Source organism: Callithrix jacchus, chromosome 22 (genome assembly GCF_049354715.1).
Source record: "Callithrix jacchus isolate 240 chromosome 22, calJac240_pri, whole genome shotgun sequence".
Lineage (NCBI taxonomy): Eukaryota > Metazoa > Chordata > Mammalia > Primates > Cebidae > Callithrix > Callithrix jacchus.
Window position 1 is genome coordinate 35629935 of NC_133523.1, and position 26263 is coordinate 35656197.

The 26263-nt window shown below is 38.1% G+C and overlaps 1 protein-coding gene across 25 annotated transcripts; it reads right to left on the reverse strand.

The window, feature by feature from the left end:
* Positions 1-9089: 9089 nt before the first annotated feature.
* On the reverse strand, positions 9090-25788 carry LOC100394714 (uncharacterized). 25 transcript variants are annotated; one of them, XM_078359642.1, is made up of 8 exons: positions 25749-25788; positions 24551-24673; positions 22117-22262; positions 21717-21770; positions 20627-20765; positions 20379-20505; positions 19067-19162; positions 9090-11729 (listed from the first exon to the last, which is right to left on the reverse strand). In XM_078359642.1, coding segments are annotated over exons 4-8 (2640 nt in total). In that variant the 5' UTR covers positions 21719-21770; positions 22117-22262; positions 24551-24673; positions 25749-25788; the 3' UTR covers positions 9090-9453. The 25 variants fall into 25 exon arrangements, with proteins under 25 accessions (XP_078215768.1, XP_078215765.1, XP_078215767.1 ...); XM_078359639.1 differs by having other exon boundaries at positions 19067-19165; XM_078359641.1 differs by lacking the exon at positions 25749-25788 and adding an exon at positions 25661-25735.
* Positions 25789-26263: the final 475 nt, after the last annotated feature.

Here is a 26263-nt window from a genome sequence, read left to right on the forward strand (position 1 = left end):
CCATATGTCTTCTTTTGTAAAGTGTCTGTTCATATCCTTCGCCCACTTTTGAATGGGCTTGTTTGGTTTTTTCTTGTAAATCTGTTTTAGTTCTTTGTAGATTCTGGATATTAGCCCTTTATCAGATGGGTAGATTGCAAACATTTTTTCCCATTCTGTTGGTTGCCAATTCACTCTAATGACTGTTTCTTTTGCTATGGAGAAGCTGTGGAGTTTGATTAGGTCCCATTTGTATAGTTTGGCTCTTGTTGCCATGCTTTTGGTGTTTTAGTCATGAAGTTTTTGCCAATGCCTATGTCCTGAATGGTTTTGCCTAGATTTTCTTCTAGGGTTTTTATGGTGTTAGGTCTTATGTTTAAGTCTTTAATCTATCTGGAGTTAATTTTATTGTAAGGTGTCAGGAAAGAGTCCAGTTTCTGCTTTCTGCACATAGCTAGCCAGTTTTCCCACCACCACCATTTATTAAACAGGAAATCCTTTTCCCATTGCTAGTTTTTGTCAGGTTTGTCAAAGATCAGATGGTTGTAGATGTGTGGCATTGCCTTTGAGGCCTCTGTTCTGTTCCATTGGTCTATATCTCTGTTTGGTACCAGTACCATGCTGTTTTGATTACTGTAGCCTTGTAGTATAGTTTTAAGTCAGGTAGTGTGATGCCTCCAGCTTTGTTCTTTTTGCTTAGATTTGACTTGGCTATGTGGGCTCTCTTTTGGTTCCATATGAAGTTTAAGGTGGTTTTTTCCAGTTCTGTGAAGAAGGTCCTTGGTAACCTGATAGGGATAGTGTTGAATCTGTAAATTGCTTTGGGCAGTATGGCCATTTTCACAGTATTGATTCTTCCTAACCATGAGCATGGAACGTTTCTCCATCTGTTTGTGTCCTCTCTTATTTCATTGAGCAGTGGTTTGTAGTTCTCCTTGAAGAGGTCATTTACATCATTTGTTAGTTGTATTCCTAGGTATTTTATTTTCTTTTTAGCAGTTGTGAATGGCAGTTCATTCTTGATTTGCCTCTCTTTAAGTCTGTTATTGGAGTGTAGGAATGCTTGTGATTTTTGCACATTGGTTTTGTATCCTGAGACTTTGCTGAAGTTGCTTATCAGTTTAAGGAGATTTTGGGCTGAGACGATGAGGTCTTCTAAATATACAATCATGTCATCTGCAAATAGAGACAATTTGACTTCCTCCTTTCCTAACTGAATACCCTTTATTTCTTTTTCTTGCCTGATTGCTGTGGCTAGAACTTCCAATACTATATTGAATAGGAGGGGTGAGAGAGGGCATCCTTGTCTAGTGCCAGATTTCAAAGAGAATGCTTCCAGTTTTTGCCCATTCAGTATGATATTGGCTGTGGGTTTGTCGTAAATAGCTTTTATTATTTTGAGATACATTTCATTAATACCTAGTTTATTGAGAGTTTTTAGCATAAAGGGCTGTTGAATTTTGTCAAAGGCCTTCTCTGCATCTATTGAGATAATCGTGGTTTTTGTCTTTGGTTCTGTTTATGTGGTGAATTATGGTTATAGACTTGTGTATGTTGAACCAGCCTTGCATCACTGGGATGAAGCCTACTTGATCATGGTAGATAAGCTTTTTGATGTGCTGTCGCAATCGATGTTATAGTTTCTTTGCCTTTAAAGATTTTAGAGTTGTAATGATCTGTTCTTAATAACTAGAAACAACTTATCTTTCAAGTATTTACATTTTTGTATCTTGATATTATATTTTATGGCTTTCTAAATTCACTTAGCTTTAGCAGGGCTTATTTTTGTAAATTAGAATTTTCTATAAACACAATCAGGACATCTGTGAAGACAGTTTATCTTAATTTATATTTCCTTTATTTGCCATACTATACAGGCTAGGGCATTCTGTACAGTGTTGAATAGAAATGCTCAGAGCAAGGCCGGGTGCAGTGGCTCACACCTGTAATCCCAGCACTTTGGGAGGCCAAGGCAGGCAGATCACCTGAAGTCAGGAGTTTGAGACAATCCTGGCCAACATGGTGAAACTCCATCTCTACTAAAAATACAAAAATTATCTGGGCATAGTGGTGCACCTGTGATCCCAGCTCCTCGGGAGGCTGAGGCAGGAGAATTGCTTGAACCCTGGAGGTGGAGGTTGCAGTGAGCTAAGATCATGCCACTGCACTCCAGCCTGGGTGACAGAGCAAGACTCTGTCTAAAAAAAGAAATGCTCAGAGCAGACATCCTTACCTTGAGTCTGACTTTAGTCAAAAAGCAGTCAGTACTTTATAAAGTTCTATGTTAGCTGTTTATTTTCCCTAGATATTCTTTATCAGACTGGAAATGTTTGTTTTATTCATAACTCACTGAGTTTTATTATCAATGGTGTTGGATTTTGTCATTATCTTTTGATTTCTCTTCTTTAATGTGGTGACTTAATTTTAGAATGTCACACCAGCCTCACATTCCTGAGTTATGCCCTACTTGGTCACTATATATATATGTGTGTGTGTGAATATATATATACACACACACACATATATATATACACACACATATATACACACACACACACACACACACATATATATAGTCACATGTAGCCAAATTCTATTTGCTAATTACTTTGGAAATTTGTATATGTATATTTATAGGTATTTTTTAATACCTAGAAACAACTTGTCTTTAAAGTGTTTACATTTTTGTATCTTGATATTTTATGACTTCCTAAATTCAATTAGCTTTAGCTATTTTAGTGAAATCTATTTCCCTTTCCCCTTGCAGTGTGACGTATTTTATGTTGTTCCTCAGAAGGTGGAGCCTTAAACATATGCACAGCTACCTTAATGTGACAATGGTTTTAAACAGGAGTCTCTTTGACTATCTTTCCCTATCTCTCTGTTAAGATGACTACCTCCTTGGTATTATTTCCAGCCCACTAGGCTCCACTGCCTTCTATCTGATCACGCCATTGTTTTCAACAATTCCTTAGAGTACAAATTATTAAGCAGTTTAATATAATTTAAGTCAGGCAGGGCTAGTTTTTGAGTCCAGTCTTTGAGGTTTCTTTTGACCTTAGGATGTCTCCTTAGCTGTCTCTTTCCACGGAATTATCTGGCCTATGGTTTATGTTGTTGTGTTTAAATAAGGGAGCTATTTGCTTGACACTGTTTCAGATAAATTCCATTCCTTTGGAGAGAGCTTCAGAGCTCTATTCTTATGGACTGCCACTCTTTCTGGACAAAATCTCTGAACCACTATTCTGGGTGATGAGCTGGGTGGTAGCCATCTTGTTTCTCTTGTGAAACCTCTGCCTTACAAACAAGCTGAGGCAAGGGCAATCAGGGTCCAAATCTGAGTTCACTGTGCCTAGGTAGAATTTCCAAACTGTGGGTGAGGCTGTGGGAAGCAAAGGAGTCCCAAACCTCTTAGTTGTGTTCAACAGGAATTTAACTACTTCAAGAGCTGGTAGGGATAAGAAACCTGGAGGTGTGCCCCTCCTGTCAATGTATGACAAACCTTGATTGGAGCCCCATCATCTTGGCAGCATCCATTCAGAGTGAAGCTTCTATCAAATTGAACTGTGAAGAGTAAAAAGTAGTTGGTTGTGTCTTAAATGCCACAAATTATCTTTCCAAGTTCTTGGTTCTTACCAAGTTTTAGTAGAATTTTGTATTTCATTTCCTATATACTCTGGACACGTTCAGACCTCAAATGGCAAGGTTTATGATTTTTTTTGTGTGCCAGTTTAACTAGAAAATGAGTTTGCAGAGACCCCTATCTACCATCTAGAAGTGGAACTACATATAGTCATTTAACAATAGTTTAGCATTTTCTGTCATCTCATTCTGGAGGATCATAGATGTGGCAGAAACATATATTCTTGAAGAAAAAAAAATGTCTCCCTTTTGGGTACTGTGATTTCAGTAGGGTGTGGAATAAGTACATGACAACATGCATGGGATACTCTGTTCTCTACAGATCAGTGTTTTTGACTTAGAGAACACAGAAGGATATGTTGATTCATTACTTTTAACATGTGGCAATCTGGTTGTATCATTTAAGATTAAATTTGGTTGTGGGTAAAATAGTAAAACTGCCCCAAATTAAAGTTGATAAAAAAAGATAAAAGTTAATTTCTCAACCATATTGTATAGATGTAAGCCTGATATTGTGGCCTTGCTCCAAATCAATCATGAATTTTACCATTCTGGCATCAGAATGGAATGAGCACTCAGACTTACACAGAACTTGGAAGAATAGTAAAGAATTTCTGGATACCCTTCACCTGGATTTCTCAAATACTAATGTATTAAGCCAGTGTTTTAAGAGGTTTCCAGAATTGCCAAAATATTCACTTATATCCTACTTGCCATAAGTTATGTCACATGACACCTTGGAGAAATAAATACAGTCCTTATTCTAGATGGTAATAGCCAAGTGTTAATAAAAATTACTCGTTCTATATTCCTGGAAGCAGGGTAGAATGGATATGGGGGCCTAATAAATAGCAGATTCTGATCCACTGAGGAACCCATGGAGATGGTTTCAGTTTGATCAATAACAAAGACAATGAATCCCTGAGACCACACTTGTGCAGAAGACTCTTGAAATGGAATGAGATTCTGGAAATTAAGACACACAGGTCCCTTATCCCTCATACCCCAAACTGGATGATCACAATATACTGTAAAAGGATGACAGAAATCTTGTGTCTACTTTTGCTTCTTTTCTAGGGAGTCCATGAACATTCAAGATATCATCTACTATTAAATGTTCTAAAACAACTACTTCACAATGCTGCTCAGAAACACCATGACAAATATGAATCAGAGCAGTATCTCCAAAAATGGGAGGCAGATTAATTTATCATTGCAGACAGGTCTTAACAGGAGATAAACATCAGCTATCACCATACATAAAACCTTTTAATTCAATAAAATCCCAAATGCAAAAAGCAGATCATAGACATGTAAGTTAAGAAAAATCAGAGTGAACTTCTGACCTTATGATGACATTTTCAACTCTGAAACTATTAAAAGAATTCTAATTAAAGCATCTTTTTCCATACCTATAACTGCCATGTGCACCCACAGCAGCCAGATTTTTGGGTTTCTACTGTTCTTTTCCTTTAAAAGGAACCAGGACTCCCTAAGATAAGAGGGTACTGAATAATGAGTTGATTCCATGACTCAGGACAAGAGGCATGGGGACATGAACCAACAAACAGGATCAATCTAAAACATCTTATGACCTGAAAACAATATTACTTTAAGAAGTCAAAAGAAAAAAAAAGAAGTAAAAGAAAACCCAAACAAATGTAAATGGATTCCTACTGGCCTATTATGTCAATTTGAGCATCAAATTATCATAATTACTACAGATGCTTCTCAATTTATGATGGGGTTATATCCAGATCAACCCATCATAAATTGATATCATATGCCAAGTTTGCATTTATAACCTACAATATTTCCAACTTAACAATGGGTTTGGCCAGGCGCAGTGGCTCAAGCCTGTAATCCCAGCACTTTGGGAGGCCGAGGCAAGTGGATCACAAGGTCAAGAGATCGAGACCATCCTGGTCAACATGGTGAAACCCCGTCTCTACTAAAAATACAAAAAATTAGCTGGGCATGGTGGCGTGTGCCTGTAATCCCAGCTACTCAGGAGGCTGAGGCAGGAGAAATGCCTGAACCCAGGAGGTGGAGGCTGCAGTGAGCCGAGATCGTGCCATTGCACTCCAGCCTGGGTAACAAGAGCGAAACTCCGTCTCAAAAAAAAAAAAAAGAACAATGGGTTTATCTAGACACAGCCCCATTTTAAGTTGCAGAGCATACTCTGACTGAGTATGTCTTACTCCATTTTGTGTTACTATAAAGGAATACCTGAGGCTGGGTAATTAATAAAGAGGTTTATTTGGCTTGCTGTTCTGCAGGATGTACAAGAATCATGTACAGATTCTGCTTCTGGTAAGAGCCTCAGGCTGCTTCCGCTTATGGCAAAAGATGAAGGGGACAGTGTATGCAGACATCATATGACAAAAGAGGAAGCAAGAGGGTGAGGAAGGAGGTGCCAGGCTCTTCTGAACAACCAGCTCCCATAGCAACTTAATAAAGTAATAACTCACCCCCTAATCCAGAGAGGACATTAATTCATGAGGGATCTTCCCTCATGATCCAATCACCTCCCATTAGCCCCCACCTCCAACACTGGGATCAAACTTCAACATGAGATTTGGAGGGGAAAAATAGCCAAACTATAGCAGCATTATCACTTTTGTACCATTATAAAGCTGAACATTGTAAGTCAAACAAGTTTAAATTGGGGATTACAGGTGTGAGCCATCGTGCCCAGCTGTGATTTTTAAATTTGTGCATACTTGGTTTGTAACTTTAGCAAATAAAATGTTTTATTATGTTTGCAAAGGGACTCTGACTTCCAACATAGTACTGCCAAGATTGCATGATGATACAGTTTCACTGAAAGCCTGCCAGGGATCTTTTTTTTATGACAATTCTTAATAATACTAACGGGATGTGCAATGACCCATAATGGAGTAGTGCTGGGCTAATACCCAGGGAATCTTTTGAGGTCAAAGAAGAAAGTTCAAGAGAATGAATACAGAAAAGATGAAACTGGAAATAAAAAATAGGAACATAAAATTTGAAAGCCAAGTTTTATATAATCTTGTTTTATAAGTTTTATAAGATCATTGCAATATCAATACCTGAAAAATACTTTAAAAATTATAACTTACGATTATAGATGCCATTAAATGGTAAAAGATAGAATTAAGTAGTCTATCAAAAGAATAATTTGACCAGGATATAATTACAAAAAGAAGAAAGCTATCAATATAAATGATCACTTTATAAATGTTTTAATACAATGGAATAAAGTCATAAAGGATTATTCTTAATCTTAAAAAAATTAATCTAATTCATAATGCCACAATGGTATCATGTTTTGTTTTGGGGTTTTTTTGGTTGTTGTTTTGGGATGAAGTCTCACTGTCACTCAGGCTGGAATGCAGTGGTGCGATCTCAGCTCACTGCAAACTCCACCTTCCGAGTTTGGGTGATTACTCCCAAGTAACTGGGATTACAGGCACCCGCCACCACATCCAGCTAATTTTTGTAATTTAGTAGAGATGGGGTTTCACCATGTTGGCCAGGCTGTTCTCAAACTCCTGACCTCAGGTGATCTGCCCACCTCGGCCTCCCAAAGTGCTGGAATTAAAGGGGTGAGCCACTGCACCCAGACTAATGGTGTCATGTTTTATAGCTTGATTTAAAGGCTTAATTTTTTTCAATTTTCAGGGATGACAAAGTCTCTCCATAGATTACTTAGGCACTACAAACTAAATCTTTACAATGGACTTATGGCAGCTACCAACTTACCCAAATGATCATCCTTAGTTTCACTAATGCAAGGACGTGTACTTAAATGATTTCTGACAGTAAAATATGAGATACAAATAATCTACAAAGTATTCTTCCCTAAAATGTTTAATCTGGACCTAACAAGCCTGTGGACTTACATTCTGTTGTACAGAAAACACAACCAAGAACAAGGCTAAATTACACTATAAAGAAAGAAATCTATATACATAGTAGACAACATTTCTGGACTACTCAAAATTCAATGTCATTTTTTTTTTTAAATGAGGAGAAATGTTCTAGACCAGTGGCTCTCTAACTCTAGTTAGTATCACAATCACCTGGAGAAATAATATAAAAACACAGAGGCCCAGGCTTATAAGGTAAGGGTTACACTTCTATAGTTTTACTAAGTTCCACAGGTGATTCTGATACCCACTATAATTCGAGACCATACATTCATGTGGTTTCCAGGCTACAATACACTAAAGAGCGATAACCAAATGCAATGCAGAATCTGCAATGGATTCTCCTTAGAAAATGAATAGCTGTAAAAGATGGTTTGCAGGCCAATGAAGACATCTAAAGATAGAGTGATATTACAGAATTATGGATCTTATCCTTAAGGGTAATTATGGTACTATGGCTATATGACATTGTCTTTATGTTTGGGTAATACACATGCTGATGTAATAAGGGTTAAAGTATGATGATGTCTAAAATTTATTCTCCATGGTACAACAAATATACAAAAAATAAACGTTAACAATTTTGAATCTAAGTGGGGGTATATGGGTGTATATTTTACTATCTTTCAAAATCTGCAACAATTGTCAACTAGGTTCACCATCTTTTATGGGCAGGATTTGTGGTATCCCAAAACAATCACACTAGTAACATCAAAAAACACTGGTCATAGATCACCATAACAGATATAACAATGAAAAAGTTTGAAATGTTATGAAAACTACCAAAGTGTGACACAAAAACACAAGATATGCACATGCTGTTTGGAAAATGGTGCTGATTGATTTATTCACTGCAGGGTTGCTGCAAACCTTCAATGTGTATAAAACGCAATAACTACAATGAACAATTAAGCAAGGTATGCCTGAATCCAGTAAAACACTTTATAGGCAGTAAACTGTGAACATGGCAGGTACTCTACATTCATCACGTCAATAACTTTCTCACCAAAATTACCTTCTTTGAACTCTAAGGCATTTAGTGTGGCTATACAACATCCCACATTCTTAAACTCAAAAGATTTCTCAGCAGTATGAATACTCTGATGTTCAGCAAATCCCAGACCATGACGAAAGTTCCTCACACATGCTTTTATGTTCACAGGATTCTCATTAATATGAATTCTCTGGTGTTGAGTAAATTTTTCATACACAGCGGAGGCTTGTCCACACTCCTTATATTCGCAAAACTTCTAACTATTATGAATTTTCTGATGTTGAATAAGCTGACCATTCACAGTAGCCTTGCCCACATTCTTTACATTCATAGGGTTTCACACCAGTATGAATTCTGTGATGTGCAGAAAGGACTGAACTAAGTCTAAAGGTCTTCCCACATCCTTTACATTCACATTCACAGGGTTGCTCACCAGTATGAATTTTAACATGTTGAACAACGCTCGAGCTACAACTAAAGGTCTTTCCACATTCTTTACATTCATAGGGTTTATACTAGTTTAAATTCTTTAATGTGCAGTAAAGACTGAGCTAAATCTAAAAGTTTTTCCACATTCCTTACGTTCACAGGGTTTCTCAGCAATATGGATTCTTAGATGTACAGTAAGTTCACAATTACTACTAAAGCCCTTTTCACATTCCTTACATTCATAGGGTTTCTCATCAGTATGAATTTTAACATGTTGAACAAGATTTGAACTATGACTAAAGGCTTTCCCACATTCTTCACATTGATATGCTTTCTCACCAGTATGAATTCTCTGAGGTACAAGGTTTCTACCACTGGTAAAGCATTTCCCACATTCTTGACATTCATAAGGGTTCTCGCCAGTATGAATTCCATAATGTTCAAGGAATTGATAATGATATCAAAAGGTCTTCCCACATTCCTTACATTCAAAGGCTTTCACCCTAGTATGAATTTTCTAGTGTTCAGTAAGTTGGTACTGATATCTGAAGGTTGTCCCATATTTCTTACATTCAAAGAGTTTCTCACTTGTATGAGTTTTTGATGCCAAGAAAGTTGTAGGTGAAGTCTAAAAGCCTTCCCACACTCCTTACATTCATAGGGTTTCTCATCAGTATGAATACTCTGATATTGAACAAGGTTTGAGCCAAAATTGAAGGCCTTCCCACACTCCTTACATTTAAATGACTTCTCACCAGTATGAATGATCTGATGTTGAGCAAGCTGTGTCGGAAGACTAAAGGCCTTTCCACATTCTTTACATTCAAAGGGTTTCTCACCAGTATGAATTTGGCAATGTTCAATAAGTTGGTAATGATATCTAAAGGTCTTCTGACACTCCTTACATACAAAGGGTTTCTCACTGGAATGAATTTTCTGATGCTGAATAAGGTTTGAACCACGATTAAAGCCTTTCCCACACTCCTTACATTCATATGGTTTTACACCAGCATGAATACTCTGATGTTGAACAAGGTTCAAGACACAATTAAAGGACTTCCCGCATTCCTTATATTCAAATGGCTTCCCACCTGAGTGAATTTTCTTATGGCGATTAAGCTGGGTGGGAAGACTGAAGGCCTTGCCACAGTCCTTACATTCAAAGGGTTTCTCACCAGTATGAAATTTCTGGTGTCGAATAAGGTGCATATGAAGTCGAAAGGCTTTCCCACATTTCTTACACTCAAAGTGTTTCTTTCCAATATGAATACTTCGATGTTGATTAAGATTTGAACCACGACGAAAATATTTCCCACATTCCTTACATTCAAAGGGTTTCTCACCTGTATGCGTTTTCTGATGGTGAGAAAGTTGTAGGTGAAGTCTAAAAGCCTTCCCACACTCCTTACATTTATAGGGCTTCTCACCTGTGTGAATACTCTGATGTTGAACAAAGTTTGAGCCACAATTAAAGGCCTTCCCACAGTCTTTACATTCAAATGGTTTCTCACCAGTATGAATGTTCTTATGTCGAGCAAGCTGTGTCAGAAGACTAAAGGCCTTTCCACATTCTTTACATTCAAAGGGCTTCCCACCAGTATGAATTTGGCAATGTTGAATAAGTTGGTAATGATATCTAAAGGCCATCTCACATTCCCTACATACAAAGGGTTTCTCATTGGAATGAATTTTTTGATGCTGAATAAGATTTGCACCACGAGTAAAGCCTTTCCCACACTCCTTACATTCATATGGTTTTACACCAGCATGAATACTCCGATGTTGGATAAGATTTGAGCTACGGTTGAAGGACTTCCCACATTCATTACATTTAAATGGTTTTTCACCTGTGTGAATGTTCTTATGGCGATTGAGCTGGTTGAGAAGAGTAAAGGCCTTTCCACATTCTCTACATTCAAAGGGCTTCTCACCTGTATGAATCTTCTGATGTCGGACAAGCTTTGTCAGAAGAGTAAAGACCTTCCTGCATTCTTTACATTCAAAGGGTTTCTCACCTGTATGAATTTGGCAATGTTCAATAAGTTGGTACTGATATCGAAAGGCCATCGCACATTCCCTACATACAAAGGGTTTCTCATTGGAATGAATTTTCTGATGCTGAATAAGATTTGAACCACGATTAAAGGCTTTCCCACACTCCTTACACTGATAAGGTTTTACACCAGCATGAATACTTTCATGCTGAGTAAGGTTTGAGCTACGATTAAAGGACTTCCCACATTCCTTACATTCAAACAGTTTCTCACCTGTGTGAATGTTCTTATGGCGGTTAAGCTGAGTGAGAAGATTAAAGGCTTTTCCACATTCCTTACATTCAAAAGGTTTCTCACCAGTATGAGATTTCTGATGTCGAGTAAGTTGTATGTGAAGTTGAAAGGCTTTCCCACATTCTTTACATTTATAGGGTTTCTCTCCAGTATGAATACTCTGATGCTGAATAAGATGTGAACCACAACTAAAGTATTTCCCACATTCCTTACATTCATATGGTTTATGTGTATTGTGAATAAGAGAAGCATGAGGATAAGTAGGCATTTCTTCATAGTTGATCACCTTCTGATTGATATTGATATATCCTTCTTGAAGTCCCTGTAGTCCCTCAAATCTACTTCTATATTCTGAGACATTTCTAAAATAAAAGGCCTCAAGGCCAAGTGTTTTACTTATTTGCTTTATAAACTGTTTTGGTAAATTTATTTCAGAAATATCATTTTCCAGAGATATTTTCTCAGGTCCACATTTTGACTCCAAATCTGAAAGAAATGAAGAAAGCAAACATAGTTTATTTTCCTATAACACACGTGCATACAAAATCCATTAAACAAAAGGCCTAAGTAAAATAAATAATATTTTCATGGGCCTGAAAAAGAAAAAGGGTGCCAGTAATGAAGAAAGTTTAGGTAAGATGGTGATGTGCATAAGGGAAAGGTTTACTTTGTGAAATTTAGGTGCGAATCAAAACCATTTGGTAAGCTTATTACAGATATTGATATTCAAGCAACTCAGATGTACAGAATCAGAATTTTTAACTAGAGAAGCTGTATTTTTTTTTTTGACAGGGCGTTTCACTCTTGTCGCCCAGGCTGCAGTGCAATGGCATGGTCGCAGCTCGCTGCAACCTCCACCTCCCAAGTTAAAGTGATTCTCCTGCCTAAGCCTCCTGAGTAGCTGGGATTATAGGCATCTGCCACCATGCCCAGCTAATTTTTATATTTTTAGAAAAGATGGGCTTTCACCATGTTGGCCAGGCTGGTCAGGAACTCCTGACATCAGGTGACCCACCTGCCCTGGCCTCTCATAGTGTTGGGATTACAGGCGTGAGCCACTGCACATGGCCTGTATTTTTTTTTAAGAGACAGGGTTTCTCTGTTATACAAGCTATAGTGCAGTGGTATGATCATAGCTCACTGCAGCCTCAAACTCCCAGAATCAAGCAATCCTCCTGCCTAAGCCTCCCAAGTGGCTACAGCAACAGGCACATGCCATCATGTCTGGACAATTTCTTTTTCTTTTTCTTTAGTCTTCCTGCAGTCCAAAGTCTGGCCAATTTTTATTTTATTTTTATTTTTTATTTTTACTATGTAGAGATGGTGTCCTGCCATGTTACCCAAGCTAGTCTTGAACTCCTGGCATCAAGCAATCCTCCTGGCTCGATCTCTCAACATGCTGAGGTCACCAGTGGGAGCCATCACACCCAGTCAAAGCTGTATTTTTAATATCTCTATCAGATGATTCTGATTCAGATCAAAGTTTACAAATCATACTTAAAACTGGTTTTGAATGGTTTATCTTTACTCTGAAAATAAAATCCAAATCCTTAACACAGAGAACAAAACTTCCTATCAGGGCACTGTTCTCCTTTATGACTGATCTCTACCCACTGCCTCCTTTTAGCAACCAGAACATGATATAACTTTTCTCTTATCTTCTTCCTTGCTTAGACTGTTTCATCTTCCAAGAACTCTCTGGCCTGACTCTTTGTAACAAACATACAATTCATCTGTTGCCTGGCTACAGTGCAGTGGCATGATCTCAGCTCACTACAACCACTACCTCCTGGGTTCAAGCGATTGTCCTGCCTCAGCCTCCCAAGTAGCTGGGACTACAGCTGCCTGCCACAAAGCCTAGCTAATTTTTGTATTTTTAGTAGAGACAGGGTTAACCACATTGGCTATGCTGGTTTCAAACTCCTGAAATTGGATCCTCCCAAAGTGCTGGAATTACAGACGTGAGTCACTACACCTGTCCCCTAACTCATCTTTTAAGCCTCAGGATAAATGTTTTCCTCAGAACATCTGAATGAATGGATAAAGCCTCTGTGACATATGAGACATCATAAAACAACAAAATATTTGAATTTCCAAGGTCCTAGAGACAAAGATAAAACATAAAGGATAGAAAATCTATTAAGGAAATAATAGCAGGAAACTTTCCAACTCTAGTAAGAGATGCATACATCCTGATACAGGAAGCTCAGAGATACTCAAATAGATACAACACAAAAAGGTCTTCTCCATGGCACATTATGGTCAAAATATAAAACTCAAAGACAAAGGAGAATACTAAAAACAGCAAAAGAAAAGCATCTAGTCACTTATAAGGGAACTCTCATCAGCCTAATAGCAGATTTCTCAACAGAGAGAAATGAGATAGAATGAGATTATATATTCAGTGCTGAAAGAAGAAATTGTCAGTCAAGGATACTATCCTCAGCAGAGTATTCAACATAAATGAAGAAGAAATAGTCTTTCCGAGACAGCAAAAGGTGAGGGAATTCATCATCACTGGACCAGTCCTACAAGATATGCTTAATAGTCCTACACCTAGAAGTGAAAGGACAATATCTACCATTATGAAAACACATAAAAGTATAAAACCCACGGACACAACAAACATACAAATAAGGAGAAAGGACTCAAATGTTATCCCTACAGAAAACAACCAAACCACAATGATAAAAAATAAAGACGCAAAGGCTATACAAAACAAGTAGGAATCAATTAATAAAATAGTAAGAATCAGCCCTCACATACATCTCAGTAATCACATTGAATGTCAATGGATTAAACTTTTCATTTAAAAGATACAGACTGGCTGAATGGATGAAAAAACATGACCCAACTATAAGCTGCCTACAAGAAAACTCATTGGTAAAGACACATATGGGTTGAGAGTAAAGGAACAAGAAAAGATACTCCACGCAAATGGAAACCAAAAGTGTGTTGGAATAGCTATCTTTTATATCAGAAAAAAAAAAAAAACAGATTTTAAGTCAAAAACAGCAAGAAGAGATAAAGAAGGTCATCATATAATGATAAAAATATCAACTCAACAAGAAGATATAAAAATTTTAAACATATATAATCCAAACACCTGAACATCCAGATATATAAGGCAAATGTTATTAGATCAAAAGACAGATATATATTCCAGAACAATAATCATTGGGGACTTCAATGACCCACTCTCAGAATTCGATCATCTAGACAGAAAATTAACAAGGAAACATTGGATTGATTGATTGATTGATTTTGAGACAGAGTTTCGCTCTTATTACCCAGGCTGGAGTGCAATGGCGCGATTTCGGCTCACCGCAACCTCCGCCTCCTGGGTTCAGGCAATTCTCCTGCCTCAGCCTCCTGAGTAGCTGGGATTACAGGCACGCGCCACCGTGCCCAGCTAATTTTTTGTATTTTTAGTAGAGACGGGGTTTCACCATGTTGACCAGGATGGTCTCGATCTCTTGACCTCGTGATCCACCCGCCTCAGCCTCCCAAAGTGCTGGGATTACAGGCTTGAGCCACCGCACCTGGCCAATATTGGATTTAAACTGTACATTAGACCAAATGGGCCTAACAGACATTTACTGAACATTTTATCAAACAGCTACAGAACACACATTCTTCTAATTAGCAAAGATAATGTACTCTAGTGAGACCATATGTTAGAACACAAAACAAGTCTTAACAAATTTTTAAAAACCAAAATTATATCATCTTTTCTCAGACATGGAATCAAACTAGAAATCATTTAACAAGAGAAACTTTGGAAACTATACATTACACAGAAATTAAACAACATGCTCCTACATAACCACTGGGTCAAGGAAGAAATTAAGGAGAAAATAAAAAATTTTTTAAAACAAATGAAAATCAAAATGCAACATACCAAAACCTATACCTATGGGGTACAGTAAAAGCATTGCTAAGAGGAAAGTTTATGGCAATAAATGCCTATGTCAAAAAGTAGAAAGATTTCAAATAAACAACCTAATGATGCATTTCAAGGAACTACAAGAGCAAGAACAAACCAAACCTAAAATTACTAGAAAGAAATATCAAAGCAGAACTAAATAAAATGCAGGCTAAACAACAGAGAAGAGAAATGAAATGAAAAGCAGTTTTTAAAAACCATGGATAAAATTAATTAACCACTAGCTAGACTAACCAAGAAGAAAAGAGAGAAGAAATAAAATCAGAAAGAAAAATGGAGATTTTACCACTGACACCAGAGAAATAAAAAAGATCACCAGGGTCTACTAAGAACAACTATGCACTAAGAAGCTGGAAAATCCTGAGGAAATGTGTAAGTCCTGGACATACAGTACCTACCAAGACTAAATCAGGAAGAAATAGGAAAACTGAAAAGACCAATAATGAGTAATGAGATTGAATCAGTAATAAAATGTCCTCCAAGAAAGAAAAGTTCAGGACCAGTGACTTCATTGCTGAATTTAATCTACTGAACTCTCAAAGAACTAACACCAATTCTCCTCAAACTATTCCAAAAACAATTGAAGATGAGGGAATTCTTAACTCATTCTATGAGGCCAGCATTACCATGAAAGCAAAATCACACAAGGAAGAAACAAAAAAAGGAAAATCATTCTAATATAAGACACATGCTTCCTGCTAGTGAAGTAACAAGAAAAAAAAAAGACACATGGAGACATATATTCATCACAGTACTAATCACAATAGCAAAGACAAGGAATCAACTTAAATGTCCACCAACAGCTAACTGGATAGAGAAAATGTGATACACATACACCAAGGAATACTATGCAGCCATGAAAAAGAACAAGATCATATCCTCTGCAGCAGCATGGATGGAGCTGGAGGCCATTATCTTAAGCAAATTAATGAAGAAACAGAAAACCAAATAATGCATGTTCTTACTTCCAAATGGTAGCTAAACAGAGTACGCATGAACACAAAGAATGTAACAATGGACATCAGGGCCTACTTGAGGAATGAAAGGTGGAAGGAGGACAAAGATCCAAAAACTTCTATGCTTATTACCTCAGTGATGAAATAATATGTACACCAAATATCCACAACATACAAATTATCTATATAGCAAACCCATATTTGTAGTCCTTGAACCTAAAATAAAGTTAGAAAATAATAAATGGTGATGGGAAAATTGGATATCTATATGCAAAAGAATGAAACTAGACTCAATCTCTCTCCACATACAAAAACTAACTGAAAATTGATTAAAGACTTAAGGGTAAGACTCAACTATAAAACTCAACTATAAACTATAGCTCAACTTTACTTAAGTATAATACTCAACTATAAAACTACTAAAAGAAAACATAAAGGAAATGCTTCAGGACATTGGTCTAGGCAAAAATTTTATGGTTAAGACTGCAAAAGCATAGGCAACAAAACCAAAAATAGACAAATGGGACTATATTAAACTAAAAAGCTTCTGCACAGCAAAGGAAACTATATACAGAATGAATAGACAAATGAGTGAAATTATTTGCAAACTATTTCTCTGACAAAGGACTAATATCTAGAATATACAAGGAAATCAAATAATAGCAAAAAAACTTCAATTTAAAAGTGGGCAAATGATATGAATAAACATTACTCAAAAGAAGACAAACAAAGAGTCAAGAGAATATGATAAAATGCTCAACACCACTATTCATCAGGGAGAAATGCAAATCAAAATCACAATGAAATATCATCTTACCCCAGTCAGAATGGCTACAATTTAAAAGATAAAAAATAACATATATATGAGGGAAAAAGGGAACTCTTATATACTGTTGGTGGGATGTAAATTAGTACAATCACTATGGAAAACAGCATGCAGATTTCTCAAAAAACTAAAAATAGAACTACCATATGATCCAACAATCCCACTACTGGTTATTAATCCAAAGGAAGAGAAATCAGTATATCAAAATGATACCTGTACTTGTATGATTATTGTAGCACTACTCATAATACCAAAGGTACGGATTCAATCTAAGTGTCCACCAACAGAAAACAGACAAAGTAAATGTGATATATACAATGGAATACTATTGTGTATATATTAGACATTAAAAAAATGAAATCATGTCATTTGCAGCAATATGGAGGGAAACCGGAGGTCAGAAAAACAAATATCACATGTTCTCATTCATATCTGGGGGCTAAAAAAAGATGATCTCACAGAGGTAGAGAATAGAATGATAGAAACCAGAGGCTGGGAAGGATTTGTGGGTGAGGGGTAAGGGATGAAGAGGGGTTGGTCAATGTTACAAATACACAGTTAAATAGAAGGAATCACTTCTAATGTTCATTAACAGAGTAGAGTGACTATAATTAACAACAATGTATTGTATATTTTAAAATAGCTAGAAGAAGACTTGAAATGTTCCTATCACATAGAAATGATAAATATTCCTCTGGTAGATTGGATAGATATCTCAAATACCATGACAGTTGATCATTACACATTCTATGCATATAACAAAACATAACATGTATCCCATAAATATGTAAAAATATTGGGTATTAATTAAAAATAAATAAATAACTCTTGGAGAACTTCCCACATTCCTCACAATGACAGTCAAAACCCTATATGATATGGACCCTGGCCTGACTCTCAGACCTCTCTTCCCACTGTTCCATCACTTACTCCATCTTTGTGTTTCCTGCTCACTTTGATTAGAGAACTGAACCCTTACTTCACATCTCTATGCAAGCATGCCCACTTCAACACAAGTACCCTAAGCACCCAAATGCTGTCATCTCACTCCATCACTCCTATTGCCTTGTCTCTATAGCACAATTCTCTATTCCTTATCTATTCATTTGCTTACTTGTTTGATGCATGTCTCACCAACTACTGGTAAAGTCCATGACAGCAGTGACTTTCTCAGTCTTGTTTATTACCTATACATTACTGTATTGACAAAGCCAAGCACAGTGCCTTCTAGGAATGGGCACTCCATACATACTTACTGAATATGAATATACTTTTTTTTTTGAGACGGAGTTTCACTCTTGTTACCCAGTCTGGAGTGCAATGGCGCGATCTCGGCTCACTGCAACCTCCGCCTCCTGGGTTCAGGCAATTCTCCTGCCTCAGCCTCCTGAGTAGCTGGGATTACAGGCACGCGCCACCATGCCCAGCTAATTTTTTGTATTTTTAGTAGAGACGGGGTTTCACCGTGTTGACCAGGATGGTCTTGATCTCTTAACCTCGTGATCCACCCGCCTCAGCCTCCCAAAGTGCTGGGATTACAGGCTTGAGCCACCGCGCCCGGCCCGAATATACTTCTTAGTGAAAACACATATAGAAATCTAAATGCAAAAGTAGAGTTGGAAAGTAGCTGGATCCAAAATATGTGTTAAAAGTTTATACTAGGGGTCAAGTGAGTTTACACTGGGGGCCAGGAGTATTGGCTCATGCCTGGAATCCCAGCTAGTTGGGAGGCTGAAGCAGGAAGACTGCTTGAGTCTAAGAGTTCAAGACCAGCCAGGGCAACATAACAAGATGCTGGCTCTTAAAAAATATAATTCTAAAAACTGTTTAATGTTTATGCTGGAAAAGAAAGAGGAAACTCACTACATGAAAAGAGGAAGGAAATTACAGAAATTAGGTGATTAGTGAAAGATAAAGTTCCTTAGGGACAGCTCCTACAGTGATCTTTATTTCCTTCCCAGGTCTTGACCCTTTTTATCCAACAGGCCTTGGGTCTTAAGTTTTCCAAACTACATCTCACAAGTGTGACTCCTCTCTGACCACATGGGCTGTCCGGGACAATGATGGTTTCCCCCTGCCTGCTTTTCTCCCTTACCTGGATACCATCTGCTTGTTTCTTTCCTTACAACCATCCAGGGCTCTTTCTCTTGCTCTAGTAACGTAATCACATCTGGCTTAGAAACGGAACTTCCTGCTTAAAAGAAAAGAAATGATACATGTAGAATTTTCTTAATATAAATTTTTTTTTAACTCTGAGACCTGGTTAAACTTATAATAAATTACAAGTCAAAACAATATTGAGAAGAGGCTCCAGATAAGAGAGAGTATTGAGTAAGAGATCAACTATGTTTAAAAAAAAAAAAAGAACTTTCTTTCATTTAAACTCAGAATAGAATCTTATCCCTCAAGAGGAGGTATAATTTAGTGGTTGAAAGCAGGAACCTTCAAGCCTGATTGACTGGTTCAAATCCTGTCTCTGCCACCCACTAACACTTTGACATTAAGCAAGTCACTTGAACTCTCTGTCCTTCAGTTTTCCTTACTGTAAAACAGGGATGATAATAATACCTGTTTTATAGGATTGATTCTAATATTAAATAAGATAATATACATAAATACTTCTAACATTGCCTGATATGTAGTAGCACAAAGTTAACAATTATTGTGTTTATTGTTGTTATTTATTTTGCATCCTTAGACATTTACAGCTCATTTTTAGAATATTCACTCAACAGAAAAACATACATTTCATGACCTGAAACTTTCAACTACAAAACAAGTAATGGAATGTTTGTTGAAGGCAATGAAATGCATTCACTTTAATGCTAAATTAATTCTGTCAACCCAGTCAGTATATGTAAATCATTGAGGCTTTTTTTTTTTTTTGAGACAGTGTCTTGCTCCGTTGCCCAGGCTGAAGTACAGTGTCATGACTATGGCTCTCTGCAGCACTGACCTCCCAGGCTCAAGCAATCATAGAGGCTCTTTTGATAGAAAAACCCAAGACACTCTTCTGCTTACAGGTGGGTCAGAAAAACAAAAACCAACAAACAAACAAAGAAAATCTACAGTAATTCTGAGATCAAACATAATATGTTTGATATTATGGTTCTTGAACAATATCATTCAATGAATATACAATATTTCAAACTCAGTCCCATAGTCATGAAGAGAGAGAGGCAATTACAGAGAGGACCAGCATAATGGAGGAGGCCACTGTGGAGTAGGCAAGTTGCAGGGGCTCCAGGGAGGTGCCTGTTTTCAACCCAACAAATCTCAAATCACTCCTTTGGGAATAAGAAGAAGGAATTCAGCTACCTCTTAAAAGATAGCCCTGAAATTCACAGTGAAAAAAAGCTGATATTCCAGAGAACAGATGCTAAATTAACTTGGGCAGAGGACCTTACCCAGTGAGATCAGGTGGCTGTAGTTCTCCAGCATCACATCCCTGTACAAGGTCTTCTGAGCAGGCTGCAGGCACTCCCACTCCTCCTGAGAGAAGTCGATGGCCACATCCCTGAATGTCACTGATCCCTGAAACCACAAACACATGTATTATGGTGAAATTGAAGAAAGTTGTTTCAAGATGAAAGGAGAGGAAGTAAAGGACTGAACTGTAAGAAAGGAGCAATATGGAAATTCTCAGAGTGCCTACACATTCTTCAAGAATCCTGCTGCTGGCCTGGCATAGTGGCTCATGCCTATAATCCCAGTACTTTGGGAGACCAAGATGGAAGGACCACTTGAGCCCAGGAGTGTAAGAACAGCCTGGGCAACATAACGAGGCAAATTCCCTGTAAAAAAAAAAGAAGAAGAAAAAAAAGAAGAAGAAGAAGAAGAAGTAGTAACTGTCATGGTGGCATGTGCCTATAGTCCCAGCTACTTGGGAAGCTGAGGTGGGAGTATCGCTTGAGCCTGGGGCTTCAACACTGCAGTGAAGTGTGATGACACTACTGCACTCTGGTCTGGGCTACAGAGTGAGGCCTTGTCTCAAAAAAAAAAAGGTAGGCGGCATAAAATTGAGGAATGCCCTTAATCCTCAAGCTCATTATAGTATCGATGATAAAAGTATTTTTCTTGTCATGACAAATGATTTTATAAGCTGCATAAAATTCAATAATAAGTGACATATTAGATTTAATCATTTTTTTCTATTTGTATATTTAAGATGGTCAGTCTCTAAGGTTTTCCCCAATTCAGAGAATTTGTAATCACCCACCACTTGTGCCCTGAATAATCTTCTCCCTGTTACTGCCCACTGTCCTCACTGATCACTTTCCTAAAAGGCTCATAAAGCAGATCACCTTGCCACACTTGCAGCCTGAGGCCACTCACTATGGAATTCTACCTTAGCTACCTGGAAAGCTCCAGTCTGTGGAGAAGTTTCAAGGTGTTCCCAAGTGTAGTCAAATACGACAATCATCTGTAACTTATCAAACCCACACGACCGTGTTTTCCTGTGGTGACCGACTTATCCAGTGTTCCAACATTCTTCCTGACCAAGGATTGAGCTCAGAGCACAGACTGAATAACCTGCTCCAAGAAAACATCAAAGCCAGTAGGAAAACAGAGGTACAAATAGGAAGAGCACTGACCTTTATTTTTGGTCCCAACCTTCACTGTAATGGGACAAACTGGGGTGTAAAATAGTGGATCCTTAGGTAAGAAGTTTCAGGTTAGACAATAACAGTCACCTAACCTGAAAATTACCATATTTCAAAAAGAAGAGAGAAATACCAACTTACATGGACCATGTTTTTAGAATTACAAAATTGGTCAATCTTCCTTGTGCTTCTCCCCTGGAAAATAACAACAACAAAAAGGCCGTAAGTCAGGCTGTGTCTCAATGCCCCCAAAGCATTGAAGCAAATAACTATTTTATCCTTCATTCCTATTTCTCAACTACCCTACTAACACACACTTCCAACCCTCTCCTATCACTCCCCTTTTCCCTGAACACACCCTCTCACAAATAAACTGGCAGTGAACAGGTGGAGTGTGGATGAAACTAAGCTCTCGTCTAAATTCCAGGGAACCTGCGGCACAAGTATGAATGCACAGCACAGGAATTTCTGTCTTGAAGTTGCTCAAAAGATACTCCAGCAGGAAGGCTTCCAACCAGTCCTCCACTCTTAGGATACCTACCCTGGCCTAGGACTGGGCCTCTGATCCTGCTGTAAGCAATCCTCCTGCCCTAGTCCCACCTTTCAGAGCTGAGAGAGGATCACATCATCCAAACCAGAACCTTTTTGTGAAGTCAGGATTGGGTGCAGTGGGGCAAGGCATGAAAGCTGGAAAGGATATAGAAGGAATTTCATGACCAGTCGTCAGCTTCTGAATTCAGCAAAAGCCAGCTGGTTAAGTACAGTTCAGAACATCCATGTAATAGAATATGAAGTGATCATTAAATGTTCAAGACATACAACTAACAGAAAAATCAGGTTACAAAATAGGATAGACAATATGATTACATTTGTAAAATATATGCATATATAAAATATTTTTTAAAAGACTAATAGACATCAATACAAAAAAAATTTAGACAAGTATATGCATGCTAACAGTATTTACCTCTGTATTGTAGCCCCAATTTTCTTCTTTTTGCTTAAAAGAACTTCATAAGTATGACTATGCACAGGCATTAACATGGAATATATAATTATATTCACATGTATAGATACATACACATATATGTATCTATATACATAACACTCTATCACTTGAGTCTAGTATGATTTGCTTAGTGATTTCCATAAACACTTAGTTTATGTAAGATTATTTACAGTGTCATTCCAGGTATCACAATCTTTTGATTCTAGACTAAGGTTTCTCTCACCCTAGGCACTACTGACATATTGTGCTGAATAATTCTTTGTTGGGGCTGTGAGGAGAGCTATCCTGTGCATGGTACAATGTTCAGCAACATCCCTGACCTCTGTCTACTAGATCTAAGTAACACCCTCCCCCACAGTATGACAACCAAAAGTTTCTAAACATCACGCCAGCTGAGAACCAATGTTCTTTCTAGACCAATGGATTCACACCTCATGGGTCACATACTCTTTCAATTATCTTATAAAATTACATATTATTTCTTCCTCTAAAACCCACATTTATTAATTTCTATAATGCTTCAATATTTTATTTCAAGAGGCTGTGGTCCCCAAGATAATAAGTGGAGTTACAGGAACTCAGGTTAAGAATATCAGTCCTACATTCTTTACAGAAATAGAAAAAAAAGATGCTAAAATTTGTATAGAACCACAAAGAACCCCAAATAGCCAAAACAATCTGGAGCAAAAAAGAACAAAGTTGGAGGCACCAAACTACCTGACTTCAATATATACTACAAAGCTATAGTAACCAAAACAGTATGGTGCTGACACATAGACCAATGGAACAGAATAGAGAACCCCAGAATAAATCCATACATTTATAACCAACTGATTTTTGAGACAGGTGCCAAGAACATACAATAAGGAAAAGACAGTCTCTTTGACACCTGTGAAAACTAGTCATACACAGAAGAATGAAATTATCTCAAACCATTATACAAAAATCAACTCTAAATGGATTAAAGACTTAAATATAAGAACCCAAACTATGAAACAAATAGACAAAAATGCATGGGAAAAGCTCCCTGGCATTGATCTGGGTAATGATTTTTCTTTTTGGAAAAGATGTCAAAAACACAGGCAACAAAAGCAAACATAGACAAATGACATTACATCAAGCTAAAAAAGCTTCTGCACAGCAAAGTGAAGGGATAATCTACAGAATGAGGGAAAATACTTGCAACCATATATCTGATATGGGGTTAATATCCAAAATATGTGAGGAACTCAAACAACTCAACAGCAAGAAAACAACCCTATTTAAAGATGGGCAAAGGACCTAATAAACACACCACAAAAGAAAACATATAAATGGCAAACAGAAGACATATAAATGGCAAACAGTATATGAAAAAATGCTCAACTTTACTAATCATCAGGGAAATGAAAATTAAACCTACAATAAGATATCACTTCATATGTGTTGGGGTGGCTATTGGAAAGACAAAAGTTAACAAGTGTTTGTGAGAATGTAGAGAAAAGGGAATGCTTGTACACTGTAAGTGAGAATGTAAAGTGACACAGACATTATAGAAAACACTATGGAGGTTCTTCAAAAAATTAAAAATAAAACTACCATATAATTCAGCAATCCCACTACTGTATATCCAAAGGAAATGAAATCCATGTCAAAGTGACATCTGCACACCCATGTTTATTGCAGCACTGTTCACAATAGCCAAGATATGGAATCAATCTAAGTGTCTATCAATGAATGACTGAATAAAGAAAATGTGATATATATGCAGGCATATATACACAATGAAACAGTATTTCGCTATAAAAAAGGAAATTCTGTCATTCGCAACAACACAGATGAACATGGAGAACATCACATTAAGTGAAGTAAGCCAGGCACAGAAAGACACATGATCTTACTCATCAGTGGAATCTAAAGAATGTTTATATAGGCCTGGGGCAGAGGCTTACACCTGTAATCCCAGCACTTTCCAAGGGCAGATCACCTGAGTTCCGGAGTTCGAGACCACCCTGGCCAACATGGCAATCGCTTTCTGACTCCTGAAAGCCTCACAGAGGAATGGAAATCACCCAACCGTCTCCATTCTTCCCTGCTTTGAAAAGGAGGCCTGTAAAGACAGATACCTGGTGTGTGATTCCATAGACTAATCTTACCAAAGCAGAGTATAAAATAAAGCTTTAATGTAAACATCTGGAGGTCTATTTTTATACCAGCTTAGAAGAGAGCGCACAGGAAAGTGTGAACGATTTGCCAAACGGTTCTGCAAATTTAAGTGGAAAGTTGGGGGGGACTCGCTGGGAGGTGACAAGATGGGAGGAAGCAAGAATCAATTTGCATATTCTCCTGAAATTCACTGGAACTTCCATATTCTAAAATTAAAAATATATATCTTAAATACAAAGCACAAACTCACTGTTGACTTTTAAGTGTGAAACAATAACGCTATCATCCTCCTTCCGGTCCTTCTTTTGGATAATTGTACGACTGGGAAAGGATATGGCAAGCGTGAGGCTCCAGGCTTTTCTTGGAAGGCAGACTAAGTTTGAAAGCATCCTCCAAGGCCACAACTTCCCTCAATTCTTACGAAATGAGAAGGAAATAAAAGGAGGAGGAATTGGTCCGTGTTCAAAGCTGGTTCCTGGGGACAGCGCTCTGAGGGATGCTGGGTACTCAACATGTAGCTGCCCTTCTGGGGGACCCTCAAGAGGCACTTTCAGCTCTCAGATTCCCACCCCGAGCCCCGATCTGCGCCTTCTTGTGGAAAGCTTCATTCTCGGCTCAATATCTGACCTCCCTACTGGGGCCATTCCTCTGCTGCAGCCTCCGCAGCTGTGAAGGGGAAAGACGGAGAAAGCAGCAGGAGCCTAGAGCCACCAGCACAGTGACACTCACACAGCCCCAGCAAAACGCGCTGCGTCCACACAACCTTCCGGTCATGTGCACAGGGCCTCATGCACACACTCACACAGTCCCCTCCGGCACTCATGATCATACAAACTCCTCTCCTCTGCTTCCGCGCACATGCGCGCCTGGGGATCCGGCAGATCCCGTCTGCGCCCCAGATTCTCCCTCTGAGGGCCTCCCTCTCACCTACCCATACTGCCGGGTCTGTCAGGATCGAGTCCCAGTCCGCGGAGACCTCCCGCAGCCACCGATTTCTTTCCAGGACAGGAAGACCTTACCCCACTACGTCGTCGACCCCTGGTGACCGGAAGTGGAACCGTTAATTCCGGTGCGGTGGCCTCTGGAAAATACAGTCCTGAGCAGAAAGAGCCTCAGAAGCCTTGAGCGCTAGTATTCAGGTGGATCACACCATACGTCGAGGGCTCCTAAAAGAGCCGAGCCTAAAGGATTGTGGGAGTTCCAGACCGTGGGGTGCCCAGGTTGCTGCTACGGGCGAGGATCCCCATCTGTGAGGAGAGTTGCTCTTCTTGGTGCGTCAGTGTAAATTACCTTTTCTCTCCATGGAGTAGAATGTAAATGAGCAGAATTTTTAAAGAAGAATTCAAAGTTAAATTATGTCAAGATGTAGCTGCTTTCACTCAGATCCCAACATAGGCTTCCACCTTGTACTATTTGAAGGGGACTTAGGATAAATTTGAAAAGCTTGAACTAAAGAAATGGTTGATTTTATACTCGAAGAGGAAGTGTGGTTTAATTGAGAGATTTCAGAATCAAATGTACTGGATTCTTCAAG